We start from the raw sequence: 18,085 nt of genomic DNA on the forward strand, positions 1-18,085 counted from the left end.
GACTAAATTACAAAATGGAGAAATAAAAATTCCAAAAGAATAACAGTCCTTCCAAGCCCAGTCCACGCCAGGTGGGAAAGCCACCAAGCCAGAGCAGGAGAATGCCTCACTGCGTCTGCACGGAGGCTGAGAATCAGGTAATGTTCTGGGGACCTGGGTTTGAATCCTGCCATATCAGGTGGTGGAATTGGAATTAATTTTTATTTAAAAACTGGAATTAAGAGTCTAAAGATTATTATTGATTATTGGGGAAAACCCACCTGGTTCACTACTGTCCTTTCGGGAAGGAAACTGCTGACCAAAGCTGGTCTGGCCGACATGTGAGTCCAGACCCTCAACAAAGTGGTTGACTCTTAACTGCCCTCTGGACAATTAGGGATGCTGGCCCTAATTGGGCAATAAATGCTGGCCCAGCCAGTGATAGCTTCATCCTGTGAACAAATAAAAAAAAATTTCCCCGCACAGAAATGGGCCATTCCGTCCAACAGATCTATGGCCGTATTTATGCTCCACATGAGCCTTCACCCAGTCTATTTCACCTAGCTCTGCCAGAATATCCTTTTGTTTCTTTTTGCCTTATATACTTTTCTAGTCATTTGGCAAAAATGGAATTCTAATGAGGTTTTATTGTCTCATGTACTCAAGCACAGGGGTACAGGAGTACAATGAAAAGTTTCAATGTCGCCATTCACAGTGCCATTTTAGGTGCAAGGTATCTCGGTACAACATCTTAGGTCAAAAGTAGAAAAAGAAAGAAATATGTTACAAGTTCAACATTACAGTTCTTCTCAGAGTAAAGTAGAAAATAAGAAATAAAGTTAAAAGTTCTAAATTACAGTCCTCCTTTAGCCATTGGCCTGTGATCGAGAAATGTGATCATGACTAGCTGGGCTACCATTTATTCTCCATCCACAATTACCCTTAAGAAAGAGATTGCGAGCTGCTTTCTTGACTCCATGCAGTCCATGATGTGTAATCACGCCCTCAAACTAGCCAAGAGGAAAAGTGAAGCGCACATAAGGTCTAGGCAACTAAGAACAGGAGGAATGTCAGAAGAGTAGGACCAGTCTTAACCAAGGAATCAAGCGGGCTAAAAGGGGTCATGAAATAGTCTTAGCAAGTAGAATTAAGGAGAATCCCAAAGCATTTTATTCTTATATAAGAAGCAAGCGGGTAACTAGAGAAAGGATTGGTCCACTAAAGGATCTGTGTGTCGAATCTGAGAGATTGGGTGAGATTCTGCATCAGTGTTCACTGGGGAGAGGAACATGATGAATGTTGAGATTAGAAATAGAAATTTGATTAGTCTGGATCATGTTGACATAAGTAGGGAAGATGTGTTGGGTAGGCAAGAGGTTATTAAGGTGGACAAATCCCCAGGACCGGATGGGATCTATCCCGTGTTGCTGAGGGAGGTGAAAGAGGAAATAGCTGGGGCCCTGACAGATATCTTTGTGGCATCCTTAAACACAGGCGAGGTGCCTTAGGACTGAAAGATTGCATGTTGAACCCCTGTACAAGAAGAGTAATAGAGATATTCCGGGTAACTACAGACCAGTGGCCTGACGTTAGTGGTGGGAAAGTTGCTGGAGAGGGTACTGAGGGATAAGATCTATTTATATTTAGAAAAGAATGGGCTTATCAGTGATAGGCAACATGGTTTTGTGCGGTGGAGATCGTGCCTTACCAACTTAATACAGTTCTTTGAGGAAGTGACCAAGTTGATAGATGAAGGAAGGGCTGTTGATGTCATATACATGGACTTTAGTAAGGCGTTTGATAAGGTTCCCCATGGTAAACTAATATAGAAAGTGAAGTCACATGGTGTGCAGGGTGTTCGAGCTAGGTGGATAAAGAACTGGTTGAGCAACAGGAGACAGAGAGTAGTAGTTGAAGAGAATTTCTCGAAATGGAGGAAGGTGACCAGTGGTGTTCCCCGGGAGTCAGCAGTGGGGCCACTGTTGTTTGTGATATACATAAATGATCTAGAAGAGGGCACCGTTGGTATGATCAGCAAGTTTGCAGATGACATGAAGATTGGTGGAGTAGCAGAAAGCATAAGGGACTGTCAAAGGATACAGGAGAATATAGATAGACTGGAGAGTTGGGCGGAGAAATGGAAGATGGAGTTCAATCCAGACAAATGTGAGGTGATGCATTTAGGCAAGACTAATTCTAGAGCAAATTATACAATGAACGGAAGAGCCTTGGGGTAAGTTGATGGGCAGAGAGATCTGGGAGTGCAGGTCCATTGTACCCCGAAGGTTGCTGCACAGGTGGATAGAGTGGTCAAGAAGGCATATGATATGCTTGCCTTCATCGGACGGGGTATTGAGTATAAGAGCTAGCAGGTCAGGTTAAAATTGTACAAGACATTGGTTCAGTCGCATTTAGAATACTGTGTACAGTTCTGGTCGCCACATTACCAAAAGGATGTAGATGCTTTGGAGAGGGTGCAGAGAAGGTTGACGAGGATGTTGCCTGGGATGGAAGGTGCTAGCTATGAAGAGATGTTGAGTATTTTAGGATTGTTTTCATTAGAAAAAAGGAGATTGAGGGGTGACCTGATTGAGGTTTACAAAATCATGAAGGGTATAGACAGAGGAGATAGAGATAAGCTTTTTCCCAGGGTGAAGGATTCAATAACAAGAGGTCATGCTTCCAAGGTGAGAAGTAAAAAGTTTAAGGGGGATACATGTGTCAAGTACCTCACACAGACGGTGGTGGGTGTCTGGAATGCATTGCCAGCACAGACGGTCGAGGTAGGCACGGTAGATTCATTTAAGGTGCATTTGGACAGATGCATGAGTAGGTGGGGAGCAGAGGGATACAGATGCTTAGGAATTGGGCGACAAGTTTAGACTGGATTTGGATTAGCTCAGGCTTGGAAGGCTGAAGGGCCTGTTCCTGGGCTGTAAATTTTCTTTGTTCTTTGTTCAGATTTGATTTTTCCACAGCTGTTTAGTGATATAACTAAGTGGCCGCTATTTCAGAGGACAGGTAAGGCTAATCACACTGCTGAGAGTTCTGGAGTCCCATGTTGGTTAACCTGGCTAAGGAAGTCCGATTTTCCTCCCCTGAAGGACATTGAAGAATCAGATGAACTTTCACAATAATTGAGTTGTTTCACTTATTTATTAGTTTATTGCTATTGAGACTAGCATTTTATTTCAGATTTCATTAATTTACTGAATTTAAATTCTCCAAATAGTTACGGTGAGATTTGAACTCTTGTCACTGGCCTGCAGATTATTAGCTCAGTAACAACACCACATTACCAGAGTCCCCTGAGCTGCCTTCTTCAAGCCCACAACTTCTCTTTTTCAGAGAAAAACTGTCTGGCCTGTTCAGACTTCCCTAACAGTTATAATCTCTCATTTCTCATCTTGTCTTATTAAATTATTTTACATCTTCTCCAGCCTTTCAAATAAAACAATGGATATCAGAACTGTGCAGAATACTTTCGTGTAGATTTTAATGCATGGCTCTATTGTTTTCTGTCCAACAGTTAACCATTCATAGAGCCATACAGCACGGAAACAGACGCTTTGGTCCAACTTGTCCATGCCAACCGGGTTTTCTGAACTAAACCCGTCCCAAGCAAGCTCATATCATGGCTGTTTTAGGGAAGTCCAGCTGAGGGGAAGGGAATCTGCAGAGTGAGTAGGGTGTACTTTGTAAAATATCTGAAGAGTTCAGGAGTGAAGCACAAGAAAACGTGCTCTCAACTTTCACATAGACAATTGACAGTCCAGAAGACCCAGCTAAAATGCAGGCATTTTAAGTGAACAGGTGACCAATATTCCCAGTCAGCGCTGTACACGAAGAATAAGAAGGTACAGGACTGGCTACCCATGAATACTAACCCAGCAAACAGTTGATATCTTCAGGAAGGGAAAACAAAAAAAAAACACCTTCAGAAAAGACGGCATCTAAATATTCTACCATATCTGCAGCAGGTACACAAACAGTATACTGTGTTATTATTGGGAAAAAAATAACATTTAAATCGCGCTTACCGGTCTTTGGCCATAAAGCATTAACTGCAATTTCACCTTTGAATTCCTCAGCCATTCCCAGGACACACATTGACATCCCGTATTTAGCCATGGTATAGGCTGAGGGAATGAAGGAACACATTAGCTCTTTTGCATTATCTTCTGCCCCTTTGTACTTGACACAGAATGTATATGATATGCATATAGCTTCATTAAGAAAATTCCTCCAGCATTAGGGGTGGCACAGTGGCTCAGTGGTTAACACTGCTGCCTGACAGCACCAGGGTTTCAGGTTCGATTCTAAGCTGGGCCGACTCTCTGTGTGGAGTTTGCACATTCTCCCGGCGTCTGTGTGGGTTTTCTCCAGGCGCTCTGGTTTCCTCCCACAGTTAGGTGAATTAGCCATGCTAAATTGTCTATAGTGTTAGGTGCATTAGTCAGAGGGAAATGGGTCCAGGTGGGTTACTCTTCGGAGGGTCAATGTGGACTGGTTGGGTCGAACAGCCTGTTTCCACACTGTAGGGAATCTAATTTAATCTAATCATTACTTCTGCAAATAAAGACTGAGAAAATCACAGAAAGAGGTTATACAGCTTGTTGTATCATTGTCTCCTGCTCATTCCTTATAGTCCTGCATTATTTTCCTCTTCAAATATTTATGCAGCTCCCTTTCGAAACCGTTCTCTTTGGCAGCATGTCCCAGGATATCAAGTGTGACAAAATACAATTCTCATCTCACTTGTGTCCCTTTCTAACAAATTACTTTAAATCCATCTCCATTGGTTATTGACCCTTTTGCCTCTGGAAACAATTTCCCTTTATTGGCTCCATCAAAACCCTTGATGATTTTCAATGTCTTTATCAAATCTCCACTTTAACTGTTCTGTTCTAAGGACAATAGCCCAGCTTCGACAGCCTCCGAATGAAGTCCATAATAATCACAAATATACAGTGCCCATGCTCACCACAGTGGTTCTTGAACCAGATGGGATTCATGTTGAGAGGAGGACTCAGGTTCAGAATGTGGCCATTTTGACTCTTTTTCAAGTAAGGAATGCACAATTTTGACCTGAGAAAGAGGGGGAGAGAAAATGAAGGAGCATGCAATGCAAAATTAAACATATCAAATTTTAAATGAATGTACTGGTCTTCCACAAGATGTGAAAATGCACAAATGCTCAGCTTTTGAAACAGACACGATGCAAACATTCTGTAATGAATGTAATGGGGTCAGCCAGGTGAACCTCACAGAATACGGGATCTCTCACGGGGAGCTGTTAACCAGGCCCAAAGAGGGAGCCCTGGCTGGCAGATAAAAACAGGAGTGTCAGAGGTTCTGCTCACTCAGTGTATGGATCAGTGTCAACGACTCAAAGTGTAAATAAAGGGTGGCTTGGTGACAGGATACTGTCCTTTGTGGTGTTAATGCACATTCAGTTTTACAATAAGTTATTTTTACAGTATGAGACAATCAACACATACTGCCTTCCCTTCAGTTCGCATTTGTGGAACATCATTCATAAACTCAGAATGCTCCAAAGCTCTTTATAGCCAATAAATGTTACTTTTAAAACATTTACATGACTGCATTTCTGTAACTTTCTGCCGATAAGGGCAGTGAAGGCAGACGCAATTGTAGCTTCCAAACAGAAATCGCATAGCTCAAGGGGACAGATGATAGGTGGATGATGGGCCAAATGGACTCCATTTGCATTATACCACTCTACAGTACAATGACAAATGGACCTTTGTTGAAATATAAATAAGTGGTTGGCTGAGATTGTCAATTATTCATTCAAAGTTTCAAATTGATGCAAGGTCAGGCCAGTTTTTAGAGCTCACTGGATCTCAAATTTGAATTATTAAACCGCTAATCATTCAACCTTTGGAGAAAAATTAAATAGGTAGCATTCATCAAAGGTTAGAATACTAACATGAGCAAATTTTCATTTTCAATCAACAGTGAAGATCTTTAAATTCCAAAAAATATTCTTTCTACAGTAACAGACGTGCTAAATCTACATGCCATATACAGAAGGTCAGTCAGTTCCATTATCAACATTACTGCTAAAATAGCAACTGCTTTCTGTTTTTAATCTTTAAGAAGTAATCAATTTGCATTAATTTAAATATTTCTTCCTGGTTGCATTTCCTCCTTGCAGTGTCAGTTGTGGTTTGGTTGGTAGTCACATGTTTCTGAACCACAACGCTCAGGGTTCAAGTCTAACTCCAGGACTTTGAACTCAAAATCTAGGCTAACATACAGTGCAGCACTAGGAGGCACTGCACTGACAGAGGTGCTGTCTTTTGGCCCTACTAACTTGCTCAGGTCAATGTAAAATATCAAATAGTATTACTTCAATGACAATCAGGGACATCTTACCAGGTTCCTGGTCAATATTTATCTTTCAATCAACATCACACAAAATAAAATATCAGGTCACTCATACACTGTTTTTTTTAATAGAATCCTTACAGTGTGGAAACAGGCCCTTCAGCCCAACAAGTCCATAACGACCCTCTGAAGTGTATCCCACCCAGACCCACTCCCCATTACTCTACATTTAACCCTGACTAATGCACCTAAACTTACATATCCCTGAACACTATTGGCAAATTTAACATGGGCTGAAAAGTGGTGGATGATAAGTGCAAAATAAATTAGAAACAAAAACAGAAAGTGCTGGAAAAGCTTAGCAGGTCTGGCAGCATTTGTGGAAAGAAATCAGAGATAATGTTTTGGATCAGAACTCTGAGTATAAATTACAGTCTTTTTTCTGAAGCTATAAATGTTTAAAGAATCCTTTCTTCTGTTGACCAACAAATAACAAAATATCACATCAGTAAGGGTTGAAGTGTTCTCAGAATGTCGTGTTCGAAAAAGGTGTTTTTAATGAAGTCACAAGCTCTCTCAGGAATAATTGACACACGTGATTTCATCTGTAAGATCAGCAGTTAACTGGCACAGGAGATTTTCATGGTATTACTAGGGTTACTTTCTGTCACGCCTGTAACTGGAAACATTTCAAATTCTTGAAGATCCAATGATGCTGCAAATTCAATCCTAAACATTGTTTCTGCAATTATCTTGGACTTCAAAAAGCAGCAGCAAAACTGCCAAAAGTCAATGAGGCTGAATTGAATTGAATTGAATTAGCTTTGTTGTCACATGTACTCACGTGAGTACAGTGATAAATTTACAAGTTGACACTTACGGCGCCACCCTAATCATAGTACTAAATTAGAAAAGATGAAGTTAATGTGTGCATTTATGTAGCACCTTTCACACTCCTACGATGTTCAAAGCTGCGTCATGGACAGAGGAGGACAATTGCTGTGAAAAAACAAAACAATAGGTTTGGGAAGCTTTGCAGAAGCCTTTGATGAGACCTGAACACGGTCAATTTACAGCATCATTCTCAGTTCCAGTGTTTCTGTTCATCAATAAAATGTGCAAATATGTGGAGAATAATATGGAATGTACTGCAAAGATACAGGCCATTGAGCCCAAACAGTCCATGCTGATGCTTATGCCCTGTATGAAAGTCCTGCCACCCTCGCTTCATCTCACCCTTTCAGTATAACCTTCTGCCCATTTCTCCCTCATGTGTTTATCTAACTTCCCCTTTAATATATCTGTGCGGTTCATCTCAACCACTCCCTGTGGCATTCATGTCTAAACATTCCAATGCAAACATGTTGGAGCATTACAAATTAAGGTAAATTTAAATTTTACATTTAGGTTTTGGCTTTACACAGAATTGTGAAATGAAAAGGCCTTTTAGGCGATGGTGTCTGTGCTAGCTCTTTGGTGGAGCTATTCAGTTAGTTCCATTTCCATAACCTTCTAAATTCTGCCCCTTTAAGTATTTTTACAATTGCACTTTGAATATCACTATCACCACCAGGTGCCCCAGCTCTTTTGGCAATGCGACCCAGATTATAAAAACAAGATGTTTCCTCATCTCGCCTCTGGTTTGTTTTCCAGCTTCCTCTGTCTCCTCTGGTTTCACTCCACCGAGCCACCCACTTCAACCCCTGCTGGAAACAACTTCTCCCCTTGTACTCTGTCAAAGGCCTTCATGATATTGAACGCATTTATCAAATCTTCCCTCAAACTTCTCTGATCTGAGGCGAACAACTAAACTGTCAGATCAAGAGAGAAGCAGTAAGACCTCCTCCTGCGACGAAGGAGTCTCACTTCAGAGTCGGGTTGGGCTCTGACTCCAGTTTCAAGCTGAATCCACACGATAATTGCAGCTTCGCAGCAAAGTGAAACTACTGCTGTTTAAATGCATGTTCTGCAAGGCATTCATTAGCCAAATGCTGTAGTTCCTTGTTTCCAAACAGTTCACTTGTTTGTGCCATCAGGTTTTCTGAAGCTCAACAACACACTTGTTTATTTTGTCCTCACTTCCATTTGTGAAAGTCCAATGTTCACAGGCTATTTATAATACTGAGCATTTTGGTTGCAGTTTAAATAAAAGAAGCTCAAGTTGCTCCTTTAAGGAAGTCAGAGACAATATTAGACGATGCTCTATAGAACAAAATATGAAAAACAAAACTGCAATTGGTATTTCCAAAACAGTAAGCTCTTCCTTGTTTTTAAATCTTTCTCGTCCCTCCTTCTGCAACCTCCAGCCTGACTACCTTTCAAGAACTAGCTGCTTCACTGATTTTAATTGTTCCAACTTGGTATCGTGCCTTTAGCTGCTTCACCCTTAGCTCTGAAATTCCCTGTCTCAGTATCTCCACTTGTCCCCGCTCCTTCAAAGCTTTTAATCATTTGCTCCATTTCTTCTTATATTTGTTGGTGTCAAGTTCTGTTTGATAACACTTCTATGAAAATGTGAGGGTATGATTCCAGGAATGACAGACTTCAGTTATGTGGATTGATTGCAGAAGCTGGGGCTGTACCCTTTTAAGAGATAGCTAACAGGAAATTTGATTGTGAGAGGATCTGGTCTCAGTTGATCAGGAGAAGCAATTCCTGTTGGTAAAGGATTGAGAAGATTAAATTCAAGGCAGAGGTCAAAGAACAGAAAGGAGACATGAGGAAAAGCATTTTTACCAAGTGAGGATCTGAAATGCACTACTTGAGAGTGTGTAGTGGAGGCAGATTCAATTCTCAAAAGAGAATTGGATAATTCAGAGGAGACAGTGGTGTCATGGCAATATCAATGTCTAATCATCTCAAATCCCAGGCTAATGCTCTGGGGACAAGGATTCAAGTCCCAAAATGGCAGCTGTTGAAACCTAAACTCAATTAATAAATCTGGAATTAAAAACTCAGTAATGCTGATCATGACAACAATGAGCTGTTGTTGCAAAAGCCCACCTGGTTCATGCTCTTTTGAAAAGGAAGTCAACTGACTTTGAGGTCCCGCCTACACGTGACTTCAGATCCACAACAGCAGTGCGGCCGGCTTTTAGTTGTCCTCTGAAATGGTCTAGTTGTCCCTAAGTTCACAGGACTAGCAATACATGTTGGCCTTTTCGGCGAGACTCATATCCCATAAAACAATAAATGGAAATTATGTGGACAGAGAAAATTCATAATTCTATGGAAAAAAGGGCTGGGGAGTGGAAGTGACTGCATCCCTCTTATGAAGAGCTAGGACAGACATGACAGGTAAAATGGCCTCTTTTGCATATTAACAACTGTATGATTTTACTACTAAAGGCACTGCATAAATAAAAGGTGGTGTGGTAACAATTTGAATGCTTCTTACAGACTTCAACTGGTGACTTCTTTCTGAGATCTAAACTAGACCACCAGATGGAGCATTGAACTACATGATGCGTTATATATGTGTGGGCGATGCACAAAGATTAACATGGGCCTAGCAGCACTCTGGAAACCTGATGATACAGCAGTCGTCAGCTAAACGAGCTTGTTCTGTACAGACACCAAAGATATGTCAACAATCCACAATGTTCAGTTCTGCGCACCACACCTTGTCTGAAAGGAGTATGAATGCCAAGAGTTAAATTAAAAACTTGTATTTGTACAAATGAAAGTTGCATTGACTGGAATTTCAAAAGTGAAGGGGTGTTTTGATCAAGATTTTCAAGTTATAAATAGAAACAAAGCTAGACAGAAATGAAATATTCCCACTGGTTGTGGAGACGAGGATTAGAACGCATCATCAACAAGTTTGAGTCAGACCTATCACGAGTGAAATTAGGGAACATGTCTGCAAACAAGGCGTGGCAGAAACCTGAAACTCTCGTTCAGAAATGGCAATTCATGTAAGAATGAAACAACAAGAGCATTTCAAAATGTGACAGAGACACAATGTGAGAGTGAGGATGCAAGAGAGAGGGAGAGTATATGTAATGGAGTGAGAGAAAAAGGAATAGTGTATGAGGGAGGGAGAGAGCAAGTAATTGAGGAGAAAGTGTAAGGGAACTAGAGATGGAGCAAGTGTGAAATCATGGACTGAAAGTGGACTGCGGACTCACACAGATACCTGCCTTCCCATTCCAAGAAACAAACCACACACTGGGTTAAATCATGAAGTTGTCAGTTGAAACAAACCCTTTGGACCAACTCACCCATGTCGACCAGTTACTCTAAATTGATTTTGATCCCATTTGTCCTCACTCCTCAGATTGCTTACAGTGTGGAAACAGGCCCTTCAGCCCAACAAGTCCACACTGACCCTCCGAACAGCAACCCACCCAGACCCATTCCCCTACATTTACCCCTTCACCTAACACTATGGGCAATTTAGCATGGCCAATTCACCTAACCTGCACATCTTTGGACTGTGGGAGGAAACCCACGCAGACACGGGGAGAATGCGCAAACTCCACACAGATAGTTGCCCGAGGTGGGAATTGAACCCAGGTCTCTGGCACTGTGAGACAGCAGTGCTAACCACTGTGCCACCGTGCCACCCCACATCCTGTTTGAATACTGCCAAGAACAACTCAGTCTGTACACCAGGACAGGCAAGGATAATGTCAATTGAACCCATTTCCAGGGCTGAGTCTTGGTCTATATGTCATTCCTTGGTGACTGGAAATTGGAAACCAATGTACCAAACTTAGACTTTCAATGAGGAAAAAAAGCTGAAATGAAGCCTCTCAAGCGAAAATATTGGTCATCGATGTCCTACATCCAGTGTACAAAAACCAATTGCAGGCATATTCCTTCAGTAGCTGTTCATTGTCACTTTATGTCCTCAAAGGCTGGTATTTTCCGGTCAGGAGTAGGCCTCAAACAGGTGATCACTGCCATCTGTAAGATGGATTCAGAATTATTACATCATCCCTAACCCTTGGGGGGATAGATACCCATGACTTACAAACTCAATTAAAATGGACATCCAGCTCCACATTCCTGAATTGAACTTGCCCCAACTGCATAAAATACTAATTCTATGAAATGGCCCTTGTTCCCCCACTCTCACTTTTATTGAAAGTTGTTTTCTCCTCGTGCTGTTGTGCCATGAGTGGAACCTCCCCCAAGGCATTGCACAATCGGCTCAAAATGCATCTAAATTTCACGTGAATGTTTGGACATTAACAACATTCGCAATGTCAGGAATTAAAAATAAATGCAGTGAGAAAGAGAGAGAGAGAGAGAGAGAAAATGTACATGAAAACTAGAAAGAGCATATTGGTTAGAGAGAAAGGACAAAAGCAAGTGTACAAGAGCGAGCACATGTGAAAGAGAGTCTGTGAGAGAACGAAGAGAATGAGTGAGCAGATGAGACAGTGATAATGTTTGTTTGAAAGTCTGAAAAATTATGTGCAAAAGCCCTCATGTTTACTCAACTGGGAGCCTCAAAGTTTCAAAGACATAGATAGATTATCCTGAAAATTTGATGTTTCCCTCTTGAAGAAAAACACATCTCTCATTTTGACTCTGCTGCACTGATCTTATTCAAATATTTATGAGCGAATTGCATTGTACAAAGGAAAATTGTGAAAATCCCTTTGTGGTATCTGTTTACATGCAAGTGAAAAGTTTATGCAAACATCTGCAGCACTGTATTGCTGGATCATGATATTAATAGCATTGTGACTATAGCAACCAAATAACGTCCCAAGGTGTGTGTGTGTTGCAGTTGTGAATCTTGTTGCTATGTTCCACGTTATTCTACGTATACAAATGGGTATAATAATCAAACAAATTGAAAAACAGGCTTTCTTACATTTTCCTATTTTGTCCTCTGAAATTAATTATTCATTTTAAGTACATCAAAGAATAAGGATGCAGAATTTATAGAATGCTTTTGAGGTAGTTTCTTCAAACAGCATACTCTTAAAAACTGACCAGACAGCAGGGTATATTAGAATTTGTATTCTGCACTGGGACAGGATAGCAGTGACCACATGATGCTTGAATTTTACATTCAGTTTGAACAGGGAGCATGTTGGTTCGAAGATTAGTCTTTTATTCTGAAATGAGGGCAACTGTATTGCAAGAAAGCTGAACTAGCTGAAGTAAGCTGTCACACTAGGCTAGAGGATATGGCAATGCAGACACAGAAGCAGACATTTAAGGGGATATTTCAGAATACTAAGAATGCACATATTTCTACTCTAAAGGAAAATTCTTAAGGGAGGACGCATCAGAACATGGTTAAATAAAGAAGTTAAGAAAAGAATCAGACTTAAAAGAAAGGCATATAACTGCACAAAGATGAGTAACATGTCAGGAGTCCTCACTATCACCAGGTAACACATTAGGATGATTGGTCAGACTATAAAGAATGGCAGAGAATGACTAAAAGATTATTCAGGAGAAGGAAATTATAGCATGAAAGAAAGCTAACTAGAAATATAAAAAGTGGACTGTAAGAGTTTCTAAAGGTATTTAAAAAGGAAAAGAGGAAATAAAATGAGATTTTGTCATTAGTAAGTGAGAATGGTATTAGCAGATACTAAGGAAAAGAAGGTGAAATATTTTGCTACTGTCTTCACAATAGAGGATACAAGAAAAATTCCAGTAATACTTGTAAATCAGAAGGTTGAAAGGAGAGAGAGAGAGAAACTTGGTAAAATCACAATCAGTAGGGATATGGTACTAAGCAAACTGATGGAGCTATTGGCTGACAAATCTCTAGGTCCAGATGAACTTCATCCTAGGTCCTTACAAGAGGTGGCCGAAGACATTACAGATCCATTGTGTCATTTTCCAAATTGCGTAGATTCAGGAAAAATTCTGTCAGGCTGGAAAGCAATATGTAACCCCTCTGTTTAAGGAAGGGAGGCAGAATATATGAAATAATAATTTAGTTCGCTTAACATTTGTAGTGGGGAAGGTGTCAGAATGAATCGCTGAAGAGATTATAGCTATGCATTTAGAAAACTTCATGATAATCTGGACGAGTCAGCCTGGTTTCATGAAATGGAAATCATGATTCATCAATTTATTAGATTTCTTTGAAGGAGTAATGTGCTATGATAAAGCGAGCTTGTAAACATACCGTTGTTGGATTCCGGAAGACATTTCATAAAATAGCAGATTAAAGGTGATTGAAGAATATTAAAGCTCATGGTGGAGGGAGTAACATAGTCACAGGGATAGAACATGGGTTGGCTGGCAGATAAAAGAGACTATGCATGATTGATCTTTATCTGATTGGCAGGATATTATGAGTGACATCCTGCAGGGATCTGTGCTAGTGCCTCAACTTTTTAACAATTTACATCAGTGACTGAGATGAGTGAAACAAAGGCATGCGAGCTAAATTCACAGACAACATCAAGATAAGGAGAAAGGTATATTTTGCACAGGACGTAAGGAATTTGTAGGATATATAGACTGAGTGAATGGACAAAAATCTGACCAATCGAGTATATTGTGGGCATGTACGAAGTTGATGACTTTGGCAGGAAAAATAAAACAAATAGAAAAAGCAGAATGACTGCAGAATTCCAAGGTGCAGACAGATCTAGGTGTTCAAGTACTTAAGTCATAAAAAGTTAGGATGGAGGTTCAGCATGTGATCAAGAAGGCTAAAGGAATGTTAGCTAGTATTACGAGAGGAATTGAACAAGTCAAAAAGGATGTTATGCTTCAATTATACAAGTCCACAACTCTAATACCTTGTGCAGTTTTCATTCATTTATTAAGGAAGGGTGTAAATACATTGAAGGTGGTTTAGGGGAGGTTCACTACATTAATACTTGAAACGAGCAGATCGCTTCATGAGGAAAAGTTGGACTTGTTTCCACGAGAGTTTAGACGATTCAGGGTGACTTGATCGGAACAATTAAGAGATTATTATTCTGGCAATAGTACCGAAAGACTTATGCTCCAGAATTTGCTGCTCTTCCAGCCAATCTCTGCAGTAAAGCTACAACATTGGCATCTATCCGACAATGTGGAAAATATCCTATAGACAAAAAGTATATCAAATCCAACCCAGCCATTACTGCCCCATCAGTCTCCTCTCCATCATCAGTAAAATTATGGAAGGTGTCATCAACAGTGACTATTGTGTGTTACCTCCTCAGCAATAACCTGCTCAGTGACGCCCAGTTTCAGTTCTGCCAGGGCCGCTCAGTTCCTGACCTCATTACAGCCTTGGTTCAAACATGAACAAAAGAGTTGAACTCCAGAGGTGAGGCAAGAGTGACAGCTCTTTACATCGGACTGCGTTTGACCAAGCGTGGCATCATGGAGCCCTAGCAAAACTGGAATCAATGGGAATCAGGGGAAACCTCTCTGCAGGTTGGAGTCAGATCTGGCACATAAGAAAATGGTTGTGGTTGTTGGAGGTCAGTCATCTCTGCTCCAGGACATCTCTGCAGGAGTTATAGGGTCATAGAGCCACATAGCACGGAAACAGACCCTTCAGTGCAACTCGTCCGTGACAACCAGATATCCCAATTTAACTTAGTCCCAATTGCCAGCATTTTCCCCATATCACTCTCAACCCTTTATATTCATACATCCTTCCAGATGCCTTTTAAATGTTGTGATTGTACCTGTCTCCAACACTTCATCTGGCAGCTCATTCCATATATGCATTCCATACTCTGTGAGAAAAAGTTATCCCTCAGGTCCTTTTAAAATCTTTCCTCTCTCACCCTAAAACCGTGCTCTCTAGTTTTGGATTCCCCCACCTTGGGGGGAAACCTTGGCTATTCACCCTATCCACGCCACTCATGATTTTATAAATCTCTTTAAGCTCAGCCCTCACGGGACTGTGGAATTCAAAACACAAACAGTTAGCCATGTCCTTATTGAATAACAAAACAAACCTAAGGGGTGAATAGTTTTACTTATGCTCCTATTTAGTTTGTCTGTCTAAAGCTCATGGAATGTTGGCCTTTATATCTAGAGGACTGAGTATAAAGATGCAGATGTTATGCTGCAGTTACAATAAACTCTAGATAAATGCCACTTGCAGCATGGTGAACAGATCTGGGCACGACGCCTTCAGAAGGATATATTGGTCTTGGAGTACAACATAACTTACACGATGAATACCTGGACTCCGGGGTTATTACACAAATGAGGCCTGTTTTCTCTTGAATTTCGAAGGTTAAGGAGTGATCTGACTTGATCAAAATATCAAGTGGATAAGACAGGGTAGATAAAGATAAACCATTTCCACTAGGTGGGGCTTCTAGAACTAGGGGACATATTCGAAAGGTCCGTGCCAAACCATTCAGGAGGGATGTTAGGAAGAAATTCAACACACAAAGTTTGGAATTCTCTTCCACAAATAGCGGTTAATGCCAGATCAGTTGTTAGTTTTAAATCTGAGACAGATCATTTTTGTTCAGCAAAAGTATTAAAGGATATGAACCAAAGGCAGGTATATGGAGTTAGGCCACAGATCAGCTATGATCTCATTGAATGGAAGAATAGGCTCAAGGGGATGAATGGCCTACTCCTATCCTTATATTTCTGTAGAATTGATCAAGTATGAGAGACAGTGAGGACATTGCATATTTACCATTCTTTTATAAACATTGAATACAGGTGACTTCTCCTGAAGGGAAAATAATTTACACTCTGCTGTAGTTCAGTTGGCAGCACTCCAGACTGAGTCAGAAGTTGTAGGTTCAGGACCCACTCCAGAGACTTGAACAAAGTTCAGCTGAACATTCTAGGGCAGAAGGCAGAACTGTTCGAGAGACTAAACTTTGAATGAGGCATTTAACTGAGGCCATGACTGCCCTCTCAGACACACACACTAGTATTCCAAAGGGGAGCAGGGGAGTTCTCCTGGTTTCCCCAACCAACATCAGCAACACAGATAATACTGTCTTTTCTTACGGTATTGTTTATAGGAGCTTGCTGTGTGCAAATTGGCTACAATTCCTATTGTAACGATGTAACATACCAAAAGTACTCAATTAGATTTAAATCACTATGTGGAATCCTGTGTTCTTGCAAGATTCCATATAAAAGGCAAATCTACTTTTCTGTTTATTTATTGAAGCACTGTTTTACCTATCTTATTCTCAATGTACTTTTTAAACTCCTTCCTGAGGCTCACTCTCAGTGTTAGCTTCTCCGATTCAGTTTTTGAATAAAAATTTTGACTTTCTCAATATAAATATGGATACAAACAATGAGCACCTGAGTACAAAATAGTGTATTCTGAAGTAATTATTGTCGCTTTACGCAAAAGTGCTGAAGCAGTTATGACGAATATGGTGCATTGTGAAATGCCAGTCTTTTATTTCCCTCTGACAGAGTACATGGAGGAAATTTATAAAAACACTTTTGTTTGACATGCTTAAACAAAGAAATACAGAAATCACTCAGGCTCTGGCTTTCTATTATCAACATGCACAGCTGTCAAAATGGACAAAGGTTCAGTAATGGACGGTTGTTTCACAGCCTGCTTATCACAGTGCCAACTGAGACAACACCTATATTCCCATGACTGCTCATCAATAAACCACACGTTGTTGTTTAATGTGTGAGCAGAAGAGGAAAGATTAAATCCATCAAGCATACGAAGAGAAAAGAAATTGAGCTTGAATTTGAGGATTGTGGATCTGTCCAGTCTCTTCCAGTTTATCAGCTGTTGAGCTTCTGTTGCGACTTCAATATCAGACAGATGTGAAGTACAGCAAGCTCAAATAAATTATTTAATGAGGTCTCCAAAGAAATGTGGTGTTGTCATAATAATGGTTTGGAAAAATTAAAGGTGCATTGGCACACCAACTGGAGGTAACTTCTGTTGTAAAACAAAGCGAAAGCTTTGGAAGCAATGGAGGGGAGAACCTACACTTGAGAACCATATGCTCATAGCCTTATTGATGTTTCAGAAGTCTTTAGGGCCAATGATTTAGTTTCAGAGTACTGTAATGGAGGACAAAACAGACAACACTGAGGGCATGCTATATCATCAGAAACGCCATTTTTATGAAGAACTCTTGAAACAACTGTTCTCCCAGGTTGGTATAAATAGCACTACTTTAAACAAGAACAAGACAGCTCAATTATCATTAAGGTGATCTGGTCAGTATAATGTTACTGTTTGTGGGATCTTACTGTGCACAAATGGACTGCAGTACTTCCTACTTAAATGCAAATTGTTGTCATTACAACTAAGTAATTCGTTCTGTGCTAAAAAAGACAGCTAATCTCAGATCAAGAAATCTGCTTCATACATGCAAGCTAGCTTCTCTCTCCCATATTAGTTATAAATCACCATAATACTTGCCGACTAAAGTTGGTTTTATCAAAACCAGTCCAAATAAAACGTAGAAAAGCTTGCACTTTGCCACTGAGTAATCATTGGCATTTTCACAGTGCCTACATGTGGCAAAACATCCCTGGTGTGGTTCAGAGAACATTGTCAAACAAACTTTGACACTGAGCCACGTAAGAGAATTTAGAACAGAAGACTGGTCAAAGAGGTTGGCTCAAAATGAACAGGGTGTGTGCAGGCAAAGCTTAGGGAGTTCCTGAGGTTCAGCTGAAAGCATAGGCACCAATGATGAACTGGTGGAAATCATCAAACGGCAAGTTGCCAGAACTGGAGGAGTGGCTGAGATTTCGGGAGGGGGGGTTCGGGTTGAAGGAGATGACAGGGTAGGAACCATGGCTCATTTCTCCCCTCTCCCCATTCCCAAGCTCGCTCATGTCAATATCTCAG

General features: G+C 40.6%; 1 protein-coding gene across 1 annotated transcript in view; it reads right to left on the reverse strand.

The window, feature by feature from the left end:
• The window catches only part of hsdl2 (hydroxysteroid dehydrogenase like 2), a 129,691-nt gene that overhangs the window by 21,344 nt on the left and 90,262 nt on the right, over positions 1–18,085 (reverse strand). The window contains exons 5-6 of the mRNA XM_043715880.1: positions 4,964–5,067; positions 4,020–4,118 (exon numbers count right to left, since the gene is read on the reverse strand). Of these exons, the coding sequence (XP_043571815.1) occupies positions 4,020–4,118; positions 4,964–5,067 (203 nt within the window). The remainder of the gene's footprint in view (positions 1–4,019; positions 4,119–4,963; positions 5,068–18,085) is intronic.

The sequence above is a fragment of the Chiloscyllium plagiosum genome, chromosome 2 (assembly GCF_004010195.1).
Source record: "Chiloscyllium plagiosum isolate BGI_BamShark_2017 chromosome 2, ASM401019v2, whole genome shotgun sequence".
Classification (NCBI taxonomy): Eukaryota; Metazoa; Chordata; class Chondrichthyes; order Orectolobiformes; family Hemiscylliidae; genus Chiloscyllium; species Chiloscyllium plagiosum.